Here is a 14,845-nt window from a genome sequence, read left to right on the forward strand (position 1 = left end):
TGGAAAGGCACTACAATAAACCAGGAGATGATGCAGCTGCTGAGAATCGCTATGAAAAGATAAACTTGTTGTCATTTGTGAAAATGGTCAGTAAAGCCAGCTGATGCTTAGCAGCCACCTTCTTACTACAGCAGCTGACCATAAAATTCAGGTCAATTGAGTTCAGGTATATATGGAAAACCATTTCTATTCAATAAAGCATGTCAGGCCATGCTCTTAATTACACCATTGCAGAGCAGGGCATTCAGGAAGACACTTGATGAATTGAGTCCCCATATTTTGCTGCAATTAGCTGAGCAGCGAGAGCATGGCAACAGAAGATTCTTTCTGCTGGCATAACGCCACGGGGCTCCAGCATGACAGCCAAGTGTGGCTTTGGGCCTGCACAGGGCTTGGCGAGGCAGCCTGAGCTATTGCTGCACTGCAGCAGGAAAAGCTGCATGCTCACAGGTCTCGCTGTTCCTCAGATAATGTGCCCAGCCTGCACAGGCAGGGCTCTCCTGCCCACCAGCATTGTGTCAAAAGCACCACTGGCAGAAGGAGTATTGTCCACTATGGAGAAAAGAAGAGAGATTACAGGATTTCTCTCAGCAGCACTGCAATGTGAAGATGTGCCTCTCGTTTCACTACAGATTTATCTGCCCATGGTCTCATTAACCAATTCAGACTGTCAGTCTTCGAGATCTTCTCCCTCCTGTCAGCTAGTGCTGTCAGAAAATCTAGACGTGAGGCAGTTGTGTAGGCTGAAAATAAGCACATCTTATATTTTAGGATAAGAGTGCAACACAAGGCTTGTCTGCATGACTCCCATGGCTGAATGGAGACTGAGGCAAGCTAGAGGCGGGACACAGGGACAGGCAATTAATGTCATTCTGCTGATTAGTTACTCCATGGAGAAGGCAGTAGAGAGCTCTTCCTAAGTGTCTGGAAAAACAGCTTGCCGTCACAGCTGGAAATAGGTGAGCTATGCAGTGTGCTGAGAGAAAAGAATTGCCAGTACTGCCAGGCAGCAGTGGAAAACAGGCATTTCACATGCTTTAATGAACAAATCCCACTGTTAAAACCACAAGCGAAATACCACATGGACCAGAACAAGTTGCACTGTTAACTACATATATATTTATTTCAATGATTAATTCCAGGCATAACCCTAGTGTTCACTCTGATATAACTGGCTAGGCATGTGCATCAAATCCTGTGTATGCTTTTTGTCTGATATCAACAAGTGGTTAACTTTACAAGCTGTTAGAGTAATAAAGCATGACAAAGTAATACATATTTTCAAAGATGCTTTTGTTAAAACCAGAAACAGAAGTCAACATTTCACTACATAACCAAACAGCAAAATATACTGATTGTATCACCTGATCCATTTGTTTACGAATTGTAAGTAGTCAAAGTTTGACTGAGAGAGACTACATACTTAATGACATTTCAGTACACCGGGATCCTTCTTCAAGAGCTGCCTAAACATACAGCACTTAACAGCATACCTTAAAGGAACAACAAAACAGTCACACATGAACACACAAGCATTTTACACAGGACAGTTAATCAAAGCCCTAGTAATTCCCCTTCACCCCACATCACTGGTGGATATCCACAAACATCTATGTAATTTAGCTTCTCCTTTCTCCCCAAGGCTATGGTGCATATAATGAGCAGATAGGCTAGGGTATATTTCACCAATAGTTAATGAAATGCCATCTATTCAGGAAAGCGTAGCCATACATTTATCCAAGGTTTTAAAAGAATGGCACCGCTGGGACAAGGATGACTGTTCCTGCAGCAAGCCTGGAAAATGGAGTGAATTACCTCATTTCACAGCCCATGTTACACAGATTCACCAGCTGCTTTTTCTCACAGGAGATGTGAAGAGAAAACAAACCAGAACTGCTCGTCTACGCTGTCCCCGTGCACAAGTCCTGCCTTCCTGCTGCTTCTACTTTTAATGAGGCCAAAATCATAGCCAAAGTATCTTCTAGAACAGTTTAAAAAACAAAGTGGTAATCATGGGCTTATTGGCACCACTTGCTGAAACCCTGCAGTAAGCTTATGTTACCATTTTGGAGCACATGGACTTCGCCTGCTTTCTGCATGCTGCAGGTTTGGAGATGCCAGCACGCACAGTCGCAGACAGTGCCAAAAAACACTGCAGATCTTTAACTCCGCAGCCTGCTAGTCTCACTGCTCACCATCTCTGCCTGAACACACATTTGTGATTATGCCAACCATCATATTTCTCCTTCAAAATGCACAATGTAACCCTTTAAACTCTGTAATTAAAAAATTTCTTTTGAATTGTGTCAGACTGCTGTCAAGACAAAAAAAAAAAAGAAGAGGAAGAGAAACCTAAATAGATTCCTATTTCTGTCATAAGGTGGGTAACAGCTTCAAGCTATAATAAGCACACCTGAAGATGTCATTTTCTAAAAAAAATGAAGATAAAAATAAAAACACCGTTGCGCCAAATGCCTTTGGTATGTTCACAGAGTTAACTAGAATTCAATCAACAATTTCCTTTTCTCCTCATTGAACTGACATTGTACAGTAGCCCATGTCCCTGGAAGCATGCAAGAGAGACATCACGAATGAAATTTATTGCATGAGAACATTTTCCCAAAGCTTGTAGTTTTAAGAATATTGTCAAGCCCTGCACAACAGCACAAAATCTCATCTTGAAAATAAATAAAAAAAGATAACTGCTTTTCTTCTTTGGTTCAATTAGAACATTTGTAGTCACTGCAGAAGCACATGGCTCATTCAAGTCAGAGGCTGTCATTTTGCCTCCTTTAATTACTGTCTGCATCCTTTAGCTGCATCCGCTCAAGAAAAGGAAATATGAACCTGTAATATTGATAAGATTCGTTACATTGCACAAAACTGTATTGCTACAAACTGCTACATTACCACACAAGAGTCTTGAAAAGAAAAGCTAATAGAGCAGTCAAGTGCCACAGTGATACATGCACTACACACCTCACAAGACTGAAGACTGGAATGCTGACTGATAATGAAGATGCTCTGGCCTGAAAGCAGACATATTTCTGTCACTCAGTCTTTCTAACCATTTATGGAAAACAAATATCAAGATGGAAGAAATGATAAACTGACTGAAGATTCTGAAGGTGATTTTCACATCAACACAGTATTTTTAATGCTAGAAAATGGTTATTGATAAAGAACTTTTAAAAAGTTTGAATAAAGTTTACCATTAAGTCTCGAGGGAGGGAAAAAACAAAACAGGAAATTATGCTTATGCAACTCTGCCATCAGTTGTTCATTGGCAAGCTTTTTTATGGCATTTTATTTCTTATTAGTTGATTGTTGTTTACATCAAAGGTCTCCTTGCACTAAGATTACTGCAGAAAGGTTACAGACAGAGCCTTACTTCTGAAGTTGTCCACTACCGACCATATCAAGGGTAGCAAACATACATGTAAAGAGATAATAAGATCAAACTTTAAACATATATATTTACATATTATTTCAATATTATTATTTCAATGTATTTAAAACTATATATATATATATATATATATTTAATATTGAAGAGGCATTATGACAAGCAGTGTAATACCTACTCAAACTGCATTATTCAGTAATTAAAAAATTACACTTTGTTTTCCTTCCCCTTCGAGATTTGTGCTCTCTTCACAGGGCCTGTTCATCATACCACCAGCTTTACCACCATGAGGGCAATGAGCCAACAGGAAAGGACTTTCCCTCTAATGCACTTTTACTGCATGAAAGACAAACTTGTTTTACCCCTTGAGGGACTGCAGATAACAACCAGAGCATTGATGGAGAAATAACAGATACTGGCAACCATTCCTCCAGTGGATATAGCAATGTGGCCACTCTTCCCCTACTACTCCCACAAACATCAGCCTCAGCTCAGGATTTTGTTTCTATCAGTCAGACAACAAAGAGTATGATAGGACAAGGATTTCAAACATCCAGAATGCAGGTAAACACAACTGCATGAACTTCGGTTACAAAGAAATCTGGCAAAAAATAGCATATACGTTTTTTAAACGTAGAATCAAAGTTAAAGAGCAAAGTATTATTGGAAATGAGCTACCTAAATGCCTTTAAAATTCTTGCCTTCAGCAAGGAAAGTCTCACTTGCTACCTAAGATTGCAGACATTTAACTCTTGATAAATTTTCATTTCAAAACAGCAGCTCAGGAAAAGTATGTTAAAAGTCCAAGACCAGTTCATCACACCTGGAGGCAACTGCTCATAATGCTGTTCATAAATTTATGAACTTCTTTCTAAATTACTAGGCTTCTTACTCCTATTCCTTTTACCGAGAAACTACTAGAGCTCCTTGCCCTTGCAGAAACTTCCCTGTAATTTCCAGATTAAATTTATTCATGGTCAATTTATATTCATTTGCTCTTGTGATGACATTGTCTTTTATCTTAAATTAAGTTGTAAGTTCTCCAGGGCTCTGACCAAATTCACATCAATATGCAGAGTCCTCAGCATAATACTTCCCTGAAAATAACTCAGAGCTTTAGTTATGAATACAATAAATAATAAAAATTAGACTTTGCACATCCTCTAGTATGTTCTTTCATCACCTCTGTAACATCATTATATTACATTCTGCAATTTAATGTTCAAATAGATTCACATGAAATTTGATCAAATAGGTAACGCTGAAGCCAGGTGAGACTGCAGTTCAGCCCAACAATTATCTTTCTCTAAAAGTTTACTTGCTCTACATGCTAATCCTTATCTTGACTATGGACTACTAAAGAAAACACAGCAACAAATGGGAAGATGACCTTTTAAACATCTAACATTAAAAAATCTGGTGTAAGAGTAATCGACATAATACATGCAAAGGTTTGGAAAACACTCAGAAAGTGGCAGGTTCCTTCATACAACTGAATTTTTTGGTAGAGGAAGATCTATCCCTGCAAGAAAACATCTTGAATTTGGGTACCCCTTGAATGCCAACGCTTAGAATAGTCTTGTCACTCTTATCTGCAGTAGCATCAACAAGTACATACTTATACACTGTGGATCAAAAAACACATATTTCATATTTATAAAACCAAACATCAGACCTAGAAACTTTAATGAATCATTTTTTCCCTCATACTTCTCAGTACCTATTTTTCACATCTGTTGTTTTGCCTTCTTAGCAGTTGTGTGTCTATCTGTCACCTTGCAGTTCTGGTGTAATTAAGTTGGCACATTAACCCTCTCTGTATCAGGTACAGGGTGCTACTTGTCTGAGCTAGCCTAACAAATGAACAAGAATTCTAGAAAGATTGCGTATTTTCTGTATTTTCTTTCGTTCATTATTCATTTCATGGAATAACTAGTCTGAGATGCTTCCTAGAAAGTGATTTTAACTGCCCCAGTATAACAGGACAGAAACTCCAACTTTGAACTCTATGCAGCCAAATCCATGACATGATACAAACAACACTGGTAAAAGCAGCAAATTCAAACAGCTTGTGGAACAATTTCAAGAGAAAGATGTGATAAGAATATTAATGAAAACACCAAATCAATGTGATTTTCAGTTTCTGAATGCTGATAGGAAGCTAACAAAAGTTAACACATGTACCAAAAAAACAAAACAAAACCCCCAATCAACAAAGAAATGAACTTCCATCCACCTAGGAGTCAGGAGAAAAAAGTAAGTTATTGCTTAAAAAAAAAAAAAAAAAAAAAAAAAGCTGTAGAAAAGAAACGGGATTTCATAGTCCTTTTGGCTTTCAAATAGAAGACAGCAGTATATATACAGGGAAGAGATGGATAGCTTATAAACAAAGACTTGTCTATGTGGGGGAAAAGGAGAGATGATAGTGACAAATTCTGGGGAGCAAGGAGAAGCCTGGTTTGCAGTCACTCATGAAAACAGAATCGGGAAGAACAAGATCATTTTCTCTCTGTTTAAGGTAGCTTCAAAGGACTTGACAAAAGAGAAAACCCTCCTCAGAAAATACAGCAATATAGAGATAAAAAAAAATAGTTTGTAGACTGATGAAAAGATAGAAACATCAAAAAGCATGAAAAAGACCACCACTCACCCAAACACCTGTAGGGAACCACAATATGTGGGTGTCCATTGCATTGCTTCCACCCTCTCTTGCACCAATTCTGGATTGTAACCGGCTGGTTGGCTTCGACAACATTGGTAATTTGCAATTCAGGGTAAACCTAACATTAAAAATATAAAAAAGGAATTGAAAAATGTTACCACAAATATGCACTCTGGGTCACAGAACAGGTAAAATGCATATTCTAGCACCATACTCCATTTCCTAACCTCTCCCTCTTCTGCTGTATATTTTGATTTACTTCATAGTATGAGTATAGACACTTACCTGAGAAGTTGGTGCATTTATTCATCACTAAAAAACATGCCAGCTCAGAACACAATGGTAGTAGCAGCTGGCTGTCAAAATATAACTTGGCTACTTCCTTTAGCTAAAAATTATCTCAATAAGTTTCTAAAATACCGTCTCCTTCAAGTCCAGGATATCACAGTCCTTGTAAAACTTCATACAGAGATTAGGACCAATATATATTAATATATATTAATAGCATGCTCTTTCTGTTTCTCATAATTATTTTGACAAACACCATACTCTTCCCCACAGCAGTCTGCACAGCATTCATTTTGTTGAATCAGTTATTCACATTTACATTTGTATCACCAATATAAACGTCTTTCAAATTTTCCCCAAATACTGAGATCAAAATCCAGCCTATTCTTAATACTGTAACATCTTTCTCTATCCACAACTGTACCACCAGCAGAGTAGATGACTAATTTGTTGGGAAGCCACAACTTCAATCACACTACATATTTGTCTTTTTATCTCCCTCTGACCTTTAGACACTTCTCTTTTAAAAATTATCTCTGTCACTATCACCTTCTCTGGTCTGTTCTGTTGACTTCTTGGACAAGCCTAAGACAGTGAACTTTTGCACAGACCCACCTCCCAGTCACCTCATACAGAAAGCATCTATTACATGAGCTTTTCAGTTCATAAGAAACACACTACTCTCACTATGAAGAGGATCGTGATGTGAAGAATTTTTAGCACATGCAAACTGGATTCCTCAGTGGATCAAACTGAAGCAGAAGATGTGCTCCAGAAGCACATCTGTTTCCTCCCCAGCCACTAATGGATGGTTAGTCTGCAAAACAAGGCTACAGCTCAACAAAAGCAAAGCCTGAAAAGTATGCTAGCATGGATGTTCAGTCCCAGCTATGCCACTCTGTATTCCCAAGTTCCAGCACACCACAACACATTTGCTACTCTAGCCTATGGTTCTCACTTTTCATTTTTCAGATCACATGCCTATCAGCCCTAACATTAAACTCAGAAGACACCAGTTCTCCTTCACCTTTCCTCAAGAAATCCTTAACAATTTCTGAGTATGACAAATCTGAGGATTTAGGTAGACCAAAAGCTACAGTCCACTCATAACTACCAGCACAGAAGAAAAGCAACTAATTGCAGATGATCCAAAAACATCCTACAGAAAAGAAACAAAACACCAATTGAAGAGAGTTGAGTTGAGTGGGTTCTAGAAGTCCAAAGTCAATGCCTGGAAAATCACAGTAAGAACTTCTACAGCCCTCTTTGAGGAAAAAAAATACATAAAATAAAATAATAAAATAAAGTAAAATTAGCCTTATTCCCACATGCAATCTTTTATGCTAACCCAGCATACTAGACCATCCACTTAAATGAATCCCACAAAAGAGAACTGCAAATTCAGTTGAAAGCATTTCTAAATTTGGAACATTGTGGCTCAGTTCTCTTTTGTTTACTCTCCAGCAGGTGACCAGAGCTGACGGTCAACATCTATTTTGCAAATATAGTATTTTCACTATAATTGCAAGAAGTATCTCCAGGAGAATTTACTGCTCCCCCTCTGCTTCAAATACGGGGTTCAGAATGGAAACAGTTAGGTGCAAATTAAATGAAAGCTACCCGTCCTCTTCAATCTCCTTATCTCTGCCCTTTGTTTCCCCATTTCTACCAGACAGGTCTGTTCATGCTCATGCTCTCAACACTCAGTAACAGCACTGCCGGAATGGATTAGGATTCCACCGCAGCAGGAAATTTCACACCTCAACTGCTGTGAAAATAGTACGCCTTAAGGCAACAAAGCTGCCTCAAGAGCTAATGAGGAAGACGCAACACAAAGCTTTACTTTTCTTTGGACTCCGCCTTTATCACCACCATCACTCTACAATCTTCCCAGTTTATACATCCCCAGACACTGCACTGCATAATTAGAGTTTACAGGCACATACACTGGATGCTGGCACAAACCACATGCTCCATACAGCACATGGTGTCACTGACATATTCTTGTGAGGGCCATTTTAACATCTCTCAGGGTTAAGTGTCACCCGTCACATATGAAGGAAATAAATCTCTTAAATAAAAAAGATTAAGAATTCTCAAAGAAGTTGGGCCAGGGTGCAACAAAAAATAAAAAAATAAAAAAAAAATTTAAATTAAGAAGTTACTTGGAATTTTTATGCATACACAGAATGTGTGCACAGCTTTAAAACAAGTGGAAACAGAACCTTGATTCACGAGAACAAAGACATATTAAGCTGCTTTCCTGAGGTAAATTTCTAATGAGCGCATGAACTATCACTGTAAATTCATACTGAAACAATAAGACTGGGGAAGGTACACTATTTTTACTTTCACTATCTCCTGAAACCGTAATTTTAACTATTGGTCAGTATGTCAGACCAAATTATAAGGAGTTAATGGTATTTGTCCGAATGACACAAGGAATAAAACATACAAGGAAGCTTCTTCTGTTTCTACATCAGTTACCAAATTCCTTACTTCCTGTGACAGCTCACACAAAGCTCTGTGAAAGCTCACCCATCAAAACAGAAAACATGCTTTGAATGTCACTGTCAGTAGGTTTACACCAGTAAACCACATGCACTGAAGAAAGTACCCCTAGATAGACTTATGTAAGATATTTGCTCTGAATTGAATTGGGACCTACTTAGTGGCATAGAAAAATAGGATTCGTATTTATTTATAGTGTCTCTAATGAGCCACTGTTCCCTCTGGATAGTCAAGAGTGAGAGCTTTAGAAAATTACAGAAAATTACAAAATTTCATCTTTATCCCTACTTGTTGCACAGCAATACCTCCGATGTATTTTATTAGAAGTGGTGGATGAAATGGAGGTCAACCTTCCATTTCCATGAATAAATGTCTTTAAACTGAGCTAAAAAGCTAAAACCAAAAAAGGCTCTGCACTGAGATCATTCAAAATTTAATGTGATCTTTTTTACATTTACATTCACCACTCTCAAGCCTGATGATGCTTGGAATGGAAGTAAAACATGAATGTACGTACTTAACAGAAGTAGCTTCGTTTATACACTAAGGTATTGATGACAGAGTTACATTACAAGATGCTAATTGAATTGTATGTTATTCAACAGCATTGTTATTAACAAATCTGGAAGGAAAGAGTGAAAAAAATGACATAAAATTGGGAGGCAGAGAAAAAGATCAAAATAACGCTGTGGACAAGTCAGCACCACAGCAATCTCTAGTGTCAGCGAGGAGGACTGGAGTCAGGCAGGAGGCATTTCCACACAGCCAGACTGCATGCCCACTCCCAAGCCATTCAGATGCTGGGAGCACAGGCCTCTCCCACAGGACAGGAGGACTATTTCAGGAAGCATCACCTCAGAAAACTGAGGACAGCCATTGGTGAGCATGAGCTCACCACTGAGGGCAAGAGAGTCTACACAGCTCCAGGCACGCAGAGGCACCGGGCATGGTCACAGCTGCTCCAGCAATAGCAGGCCCAGCTGCAGGACAGTGATTCAGAAGGACTGGGATGAACTGGAATGCGTTCAAAGGCAAGCCAGAAAGCAGCAGTGAGATCGTGTGTCGTGTGCAGAGGAAGCGCCTAGCTCCAGGACTAATCCACAGAGCTGAACAGGGACAGGCCCATGGCCATTTAATATCTCTTTGCCTCAGTCTTCACTGGCAGCCAGGATTCTCAGATCCCTGAAGCTAAGTCTCTAGGCTGGAACTAGGGGAGCACAGTCTCCCCTGCTGTAAGGGTGGAGCAAGTTCTAGATCGACTCATGAAACTGAATATGTACAAGCCCACGGGGCAGATGACAGGCAATCCCAGAGTCTTAAGGGAGTTGGCTGACATGGTTCCCAAGCCACGCTCCACCACACTTGAAAGTCCAAATCAGAAATGTACGTTAGCTTGAGAACCATCACATGCCACCAGTCAGAAGCAGATACATTTTCTTGTTATCATTTCTTTTTGTTCCTTTTCCCTAATCCTTCAGTTGTTTGCTGTACCTACACATGGCATCTTAGCTTAAATTACATCACACATTTGGGTTCGCTTTTAGTCTATGCATCAGTATCTGGCACAGCTGTTGAAGTCAACTTGAATTCAAACATAATTCTCAACTCTCTAATGTCACAATGAAAAAAGACTCCTGTTTCACCAAAAGCTCACAGCTCAATCTCCCTAAAACATGATACTTAAGAACTGTGCAAATTCAGCCTAAATCTATCAAGTATTGACAAGTTGGCAATCTGCTTGAAATCTGTCTCAGTGACAGTGATATTAAAAACTAAATATAATATATAGGCCACTGAAAAGGTAGGAACATACATGTAGCTATGAGAATTTAAGAAACTCCTGTTGTAGACAGAACAAATAATGAGGTGGTTTCAGTAGTAACATCTTCAACAACATGATTAACCTGGATGTTCTGATTTACTTAAAGTGGAAGGTAACTGAAACTGAAACACAGTTTAACTACAGTCATAGCAACAAATCCCCCCTTCGTTTGTACAAGTTTGCTTCCAACTGGACCACAAGATTTTTTACTTTTAATATTCTGTGTTTGTAATGTTGATATCAATTTAGTATTTAGAACTGTTCACTGAAATTATCAATTAGCTTTTTAAAATTGTAAAAAATTAATGGGTGTGTGTCAGGTATTATCTATCAGCCTTTGTGCTTTAATGGAATGAAGAATTTTTTTTAATTTTTTCAGTGAGGTAGTTTGCAAACAGTTGATGCAAGCACAAAAAAAGCCTGCATTTAGTAAAATTTAGGAATGCAATGGTCTTAAAATTGTGGAATATGTCACTCTGACAGTGAGCGTAATCTGAAGGATGTCTAAATAAAGCTTCAATTTTGAGGAAGAAAAGCCTACAGTTCTAAATTAGCTAATTAAAACTAATTAATAAGATTAAAACTATTCCTTTCCAGAGTGTGTCTTAAAAAAAAAAAAAAAAAATCCTGCTGAGGAATTTCCTGTTAAAAAGAGGGCAGAAAGCAGCCTACACATTAAAACCACAAAAAGGAACAAAACACCAGCTGCTTCCCAGTATTTTGCATAGATATATCGCAGAACAGTAATAAGCAGACGTGCTGCACTCATTTCAAAGCATTTGGCATGTCCAGTCAGAGGAAATACCCATTTTGGTGTCCCCATGCACACTATTTCTGCAAGTTTTCCAGTCTAAAACTTGCAAAACAGCAACACTGCAGACTCCCAGCTGACCCAGGTCAACCGCAACAGCAGTGGCATCATATGAGCAGCAATGGCACAAGTACTGCCAAACCCAATTGAAAAACAGATTGCAAGACTGAGAACAGGGTATCTGCAAAACAGGCAGCTGTACATAGACTCAAGTTACTGGATGTCTCTTGTCAAAATATTCTAATTGATTTCTGTTTTTTACAACTATTATTCTACACTACAATGAAGCATCCTGGTATTCGGCAATTTTAGATCTTCATTGATTGATATCTAAACCCAGACTCAGGATTCGAGAAGTAAAAGGTTTTCAAGTCAGGATTTACACTTAGATTTGTTGTTTACTTTTTGTATTTTCTGCTGCACAGTCATGTAATTTAAAGGTTGAAAACAACATCAAAGTTAAAATGTCCATTAAAAAAGACTCACATACTGTCTGGAAAGACTCTCTCTTGAACTTCTTGACAAAACAGAGAGGAGCAAAGAAAAAGACAATGAATTGCACATGTTGATAACAGATGCAACCATGTAGACTTCTGAACTGCCAAGCAAGGAAGGGATGCGATGCAAGCTTTAGGGAAAAAATCAACTTGCTGACACAAAGGCCATGCTACGTGGTCAAGTTGACTACTCCAGGCAGCCCCTGAGGACCAAAATCCACAGACAGCAGCTGTTGTGTTTCATGGGAAATGAACCATGCACATTGCCACACTTGCTCATTTCACAATCACCACCTCCTTGTCTTTTCTGTTTTTCCTCAAATTCCTAAAGGAGAGGAGAGGGAGAAATAAAAAAATACGAAGAGCAATTAGGTGGGTGGGGCTGCATCGTACGCGAGTCTGTATGGAAGATGGAAAGGGTAGATAGTGAACCAGGTATTATCCACAAGCAGCGATGTGAATAGGGGCAAAGAGAGAACAGGTAAGGTATTCCAAGTGTCTGTAGCACTGAGGGTCATAGATACATGAGTTGGTTTTAGTTCACTGGACAGTTGGGTTGGTTTGACTGCAAGCAGCTTCATGAGTACACGCTTCCCTTCTGCTAGAAATCCTTAATGTGTTTTTATCCAGAATTTCACAGAAAACTACTACTTATCTTGTAATTAAAGCATTTAAAAACCTGCTGGACCTGAAGAAGCATGCTCAACCTTAAACCACACATGGGACTCCACACATTAGCAGAGACTTAATCACATGCTCCCACGCTGGCTTTCTCTGAGTGCTGAGTATTCGGGGAAGGCAGAAACATAAGGAAGCAGAAATAAGGCTGCAGGTCAACTTCTTACCCCTCACCTTCTTTAGGCACAAGAGAAGCTTTCAGCCATCCCATTCCCTCCTTGAAACATTGCATGGAGCACAGCATCAACAGGGAAATGAAAGCGGGACAGCACAAGCACCTCCAGAGCCTGGGTCCATCTCATGGGATTCTCACAGGATGCCACCCCTCCATAGCACATGTCCATGGGAAGAAGGCAACAGCAGTTCCTTTCTTGATCATATCAATATAAAATTTAACAGTGACCTGTATAAAACAGCTAGCATACAAGGAGGATAATTAAATAAGACTGCTGGCTAATAACAGCATCCGAGAGTCTGCAATAAAGGCTCAGAGACTTGAGATGAATCATCAGGAGCAGCCATTAGTAAGAATGCTATTTCAAAAAAGCAAGAATTAAAAGAGAATTTTAAAAGTACATACATTTTGTTGTACTGTCATAACGAAGACAGAACATTACTTCATCTGAAGCATAATAAACTTCAGAAAGTAATGGTAGGGAAAGAGCTAGAGCTTCTGCCAGCAATTTTTTGCTCGAAGATGGGGTTGTGTTCCAAAGGCACTGAACTACATAATCAATTAGCACTGTGAAAATGACTATATGTGGAAAACTACTGTTTTAACAGTACAGTTTAACAGTAAGGTGTAACTTACGTTTCAAATCAAACTACCTACCTGGAGAACATACTTGGCTATAAGTGATTGGACTGTTATTTCTGTTTGCTAAGTAGATTCCATTATAAGACATAACGCAACAGTAGCATCAAGTCTATAATACTATACTTGGAGGAAAAAAAGAAAAAAATCTCTGTTCAACTATTTTGAGTTCTACTGCTCACAAAATGACCTACTTTATGTCAAAGTTGTCCTCGGGGCCATGCAAGAATCGTCACAAAGTAACAGGCCTGGGAACTCGTTTCTAATAATCTAATTAATTTACGCATTCTTGAGTTTACTGCAGAACTAGCCAATGGGTGATTTATTAATCTAAGAGCTAGATTCAGTTGCTCATATGCCCCAAAAGGCAATCAAGGCTGTGATTTCTCTTTTTCTGAAATCAACTTAAGGGTCCTAACTAGAATGTGAAGCAGCATTATAAGGTTAGAAGAAAACCATGTGTTCAGCTTGGCTTAGTTCTGTAGTGAAAGAATACATAAAAGGGTTGTGGCAAATCTGCAACCTAGAGAAACAATTAGGCTACCTGATATACTACAATACGCTTACCTTAAAAACTGGGGAGTTAAGCACAGGCAAGCAAATACAGTGAGCAAATCAGAACACATTCAGATCATAATGTTTCCCGTTTGTATACACCATAGGAATATGCATTCAGTGTCTTGAATTAGTCCTTTAAGACAGGGCACTTAGAATAATTACCCAAGTAGCTTGAAGACAACACTGCTTTCTCCTCCTTCCAAATTAAGCAGTGATAATTTTCTGGTTTATAATTTTTATAAGATGTGTATGTTAAATATGAGATATGCTGAACTGTACACACAGTACAACTTTGAAATACGAACAGCGTTTAGTGTCAATATAAAATTGATACTACATACAATATTTTCCATTCCCAATCAGTTTTCTTCACAAATATTCATAAATTCATGGTTTTTTTCCCAAGTTTCCTAGTAATTCTCATAAGTACTCCTAAGATATGGTCCACAGAAGTCTTAAATGCCTCACCACTCTCTTGCACAAATGCAGTCATTCTGCCTACAAACTGCTCTCCTAAGACACTGATCAGGGAAGAATACATAACTGAGGATATATCAGGCATTTATCACCTCTACTATCATGACTAAGTTTATCTCAGATACTGTTAACTTTACCATCAATATTCACCTATTGAAAATGTCACTGTGCATTTCTCAAGCCTTACCTACTCAAGGGAATTGTAATCTGAAGTAGACACCAATACAGAGATTTGCTCACTGTTTTGCCATTCAGAATGTGTCTGTTTCATATAGGGGACTCTCTAAAACAACAGTGCTCCAAAACACGCACAATAAATTC

The 14,845-nt window shown here is 38.7% G+C and overlaps 1 protein-coding gene across 1 annotated transcript in view; it reads right to left on the minus strand.

The window, feature by feature from the left end:
• LOC122156229 (amyloid beta precursor protein) overlaps positions 1–14,845 on the minus strand; it is a 158,536-nt gene that overhangs the window by 125,590 nt on the left and 18,101 nt on the right. Inside the window, exon 2 of the mRNA XM_042810837.1 lies at positions 6,057–6,186. Coding sequence (XP_042666771.1) covers positions 6,057–6,186 — 130 coding nt within the window. The remainder of the gene's footprint in view (positions 1–6,056; positions 6,187–14,845) is intronic.

Source organism: Centrocercus urophasianus, unplaced genomic scaffold (assembly GCF_019232065.1).
Source record: "Centrocercus urophasianus isolate 14NV4802_14NV808 unplaced genomic scaffold, USGS_Curo_1.0 seq_12, whole genome shotgun sequence".
Taxonomy (NCBI): Eukaryota; Metazoa; Chordata; class Aves; order Galliformes; family Phasianidae; genus Centrocercus; species Centrocercus urophasianus.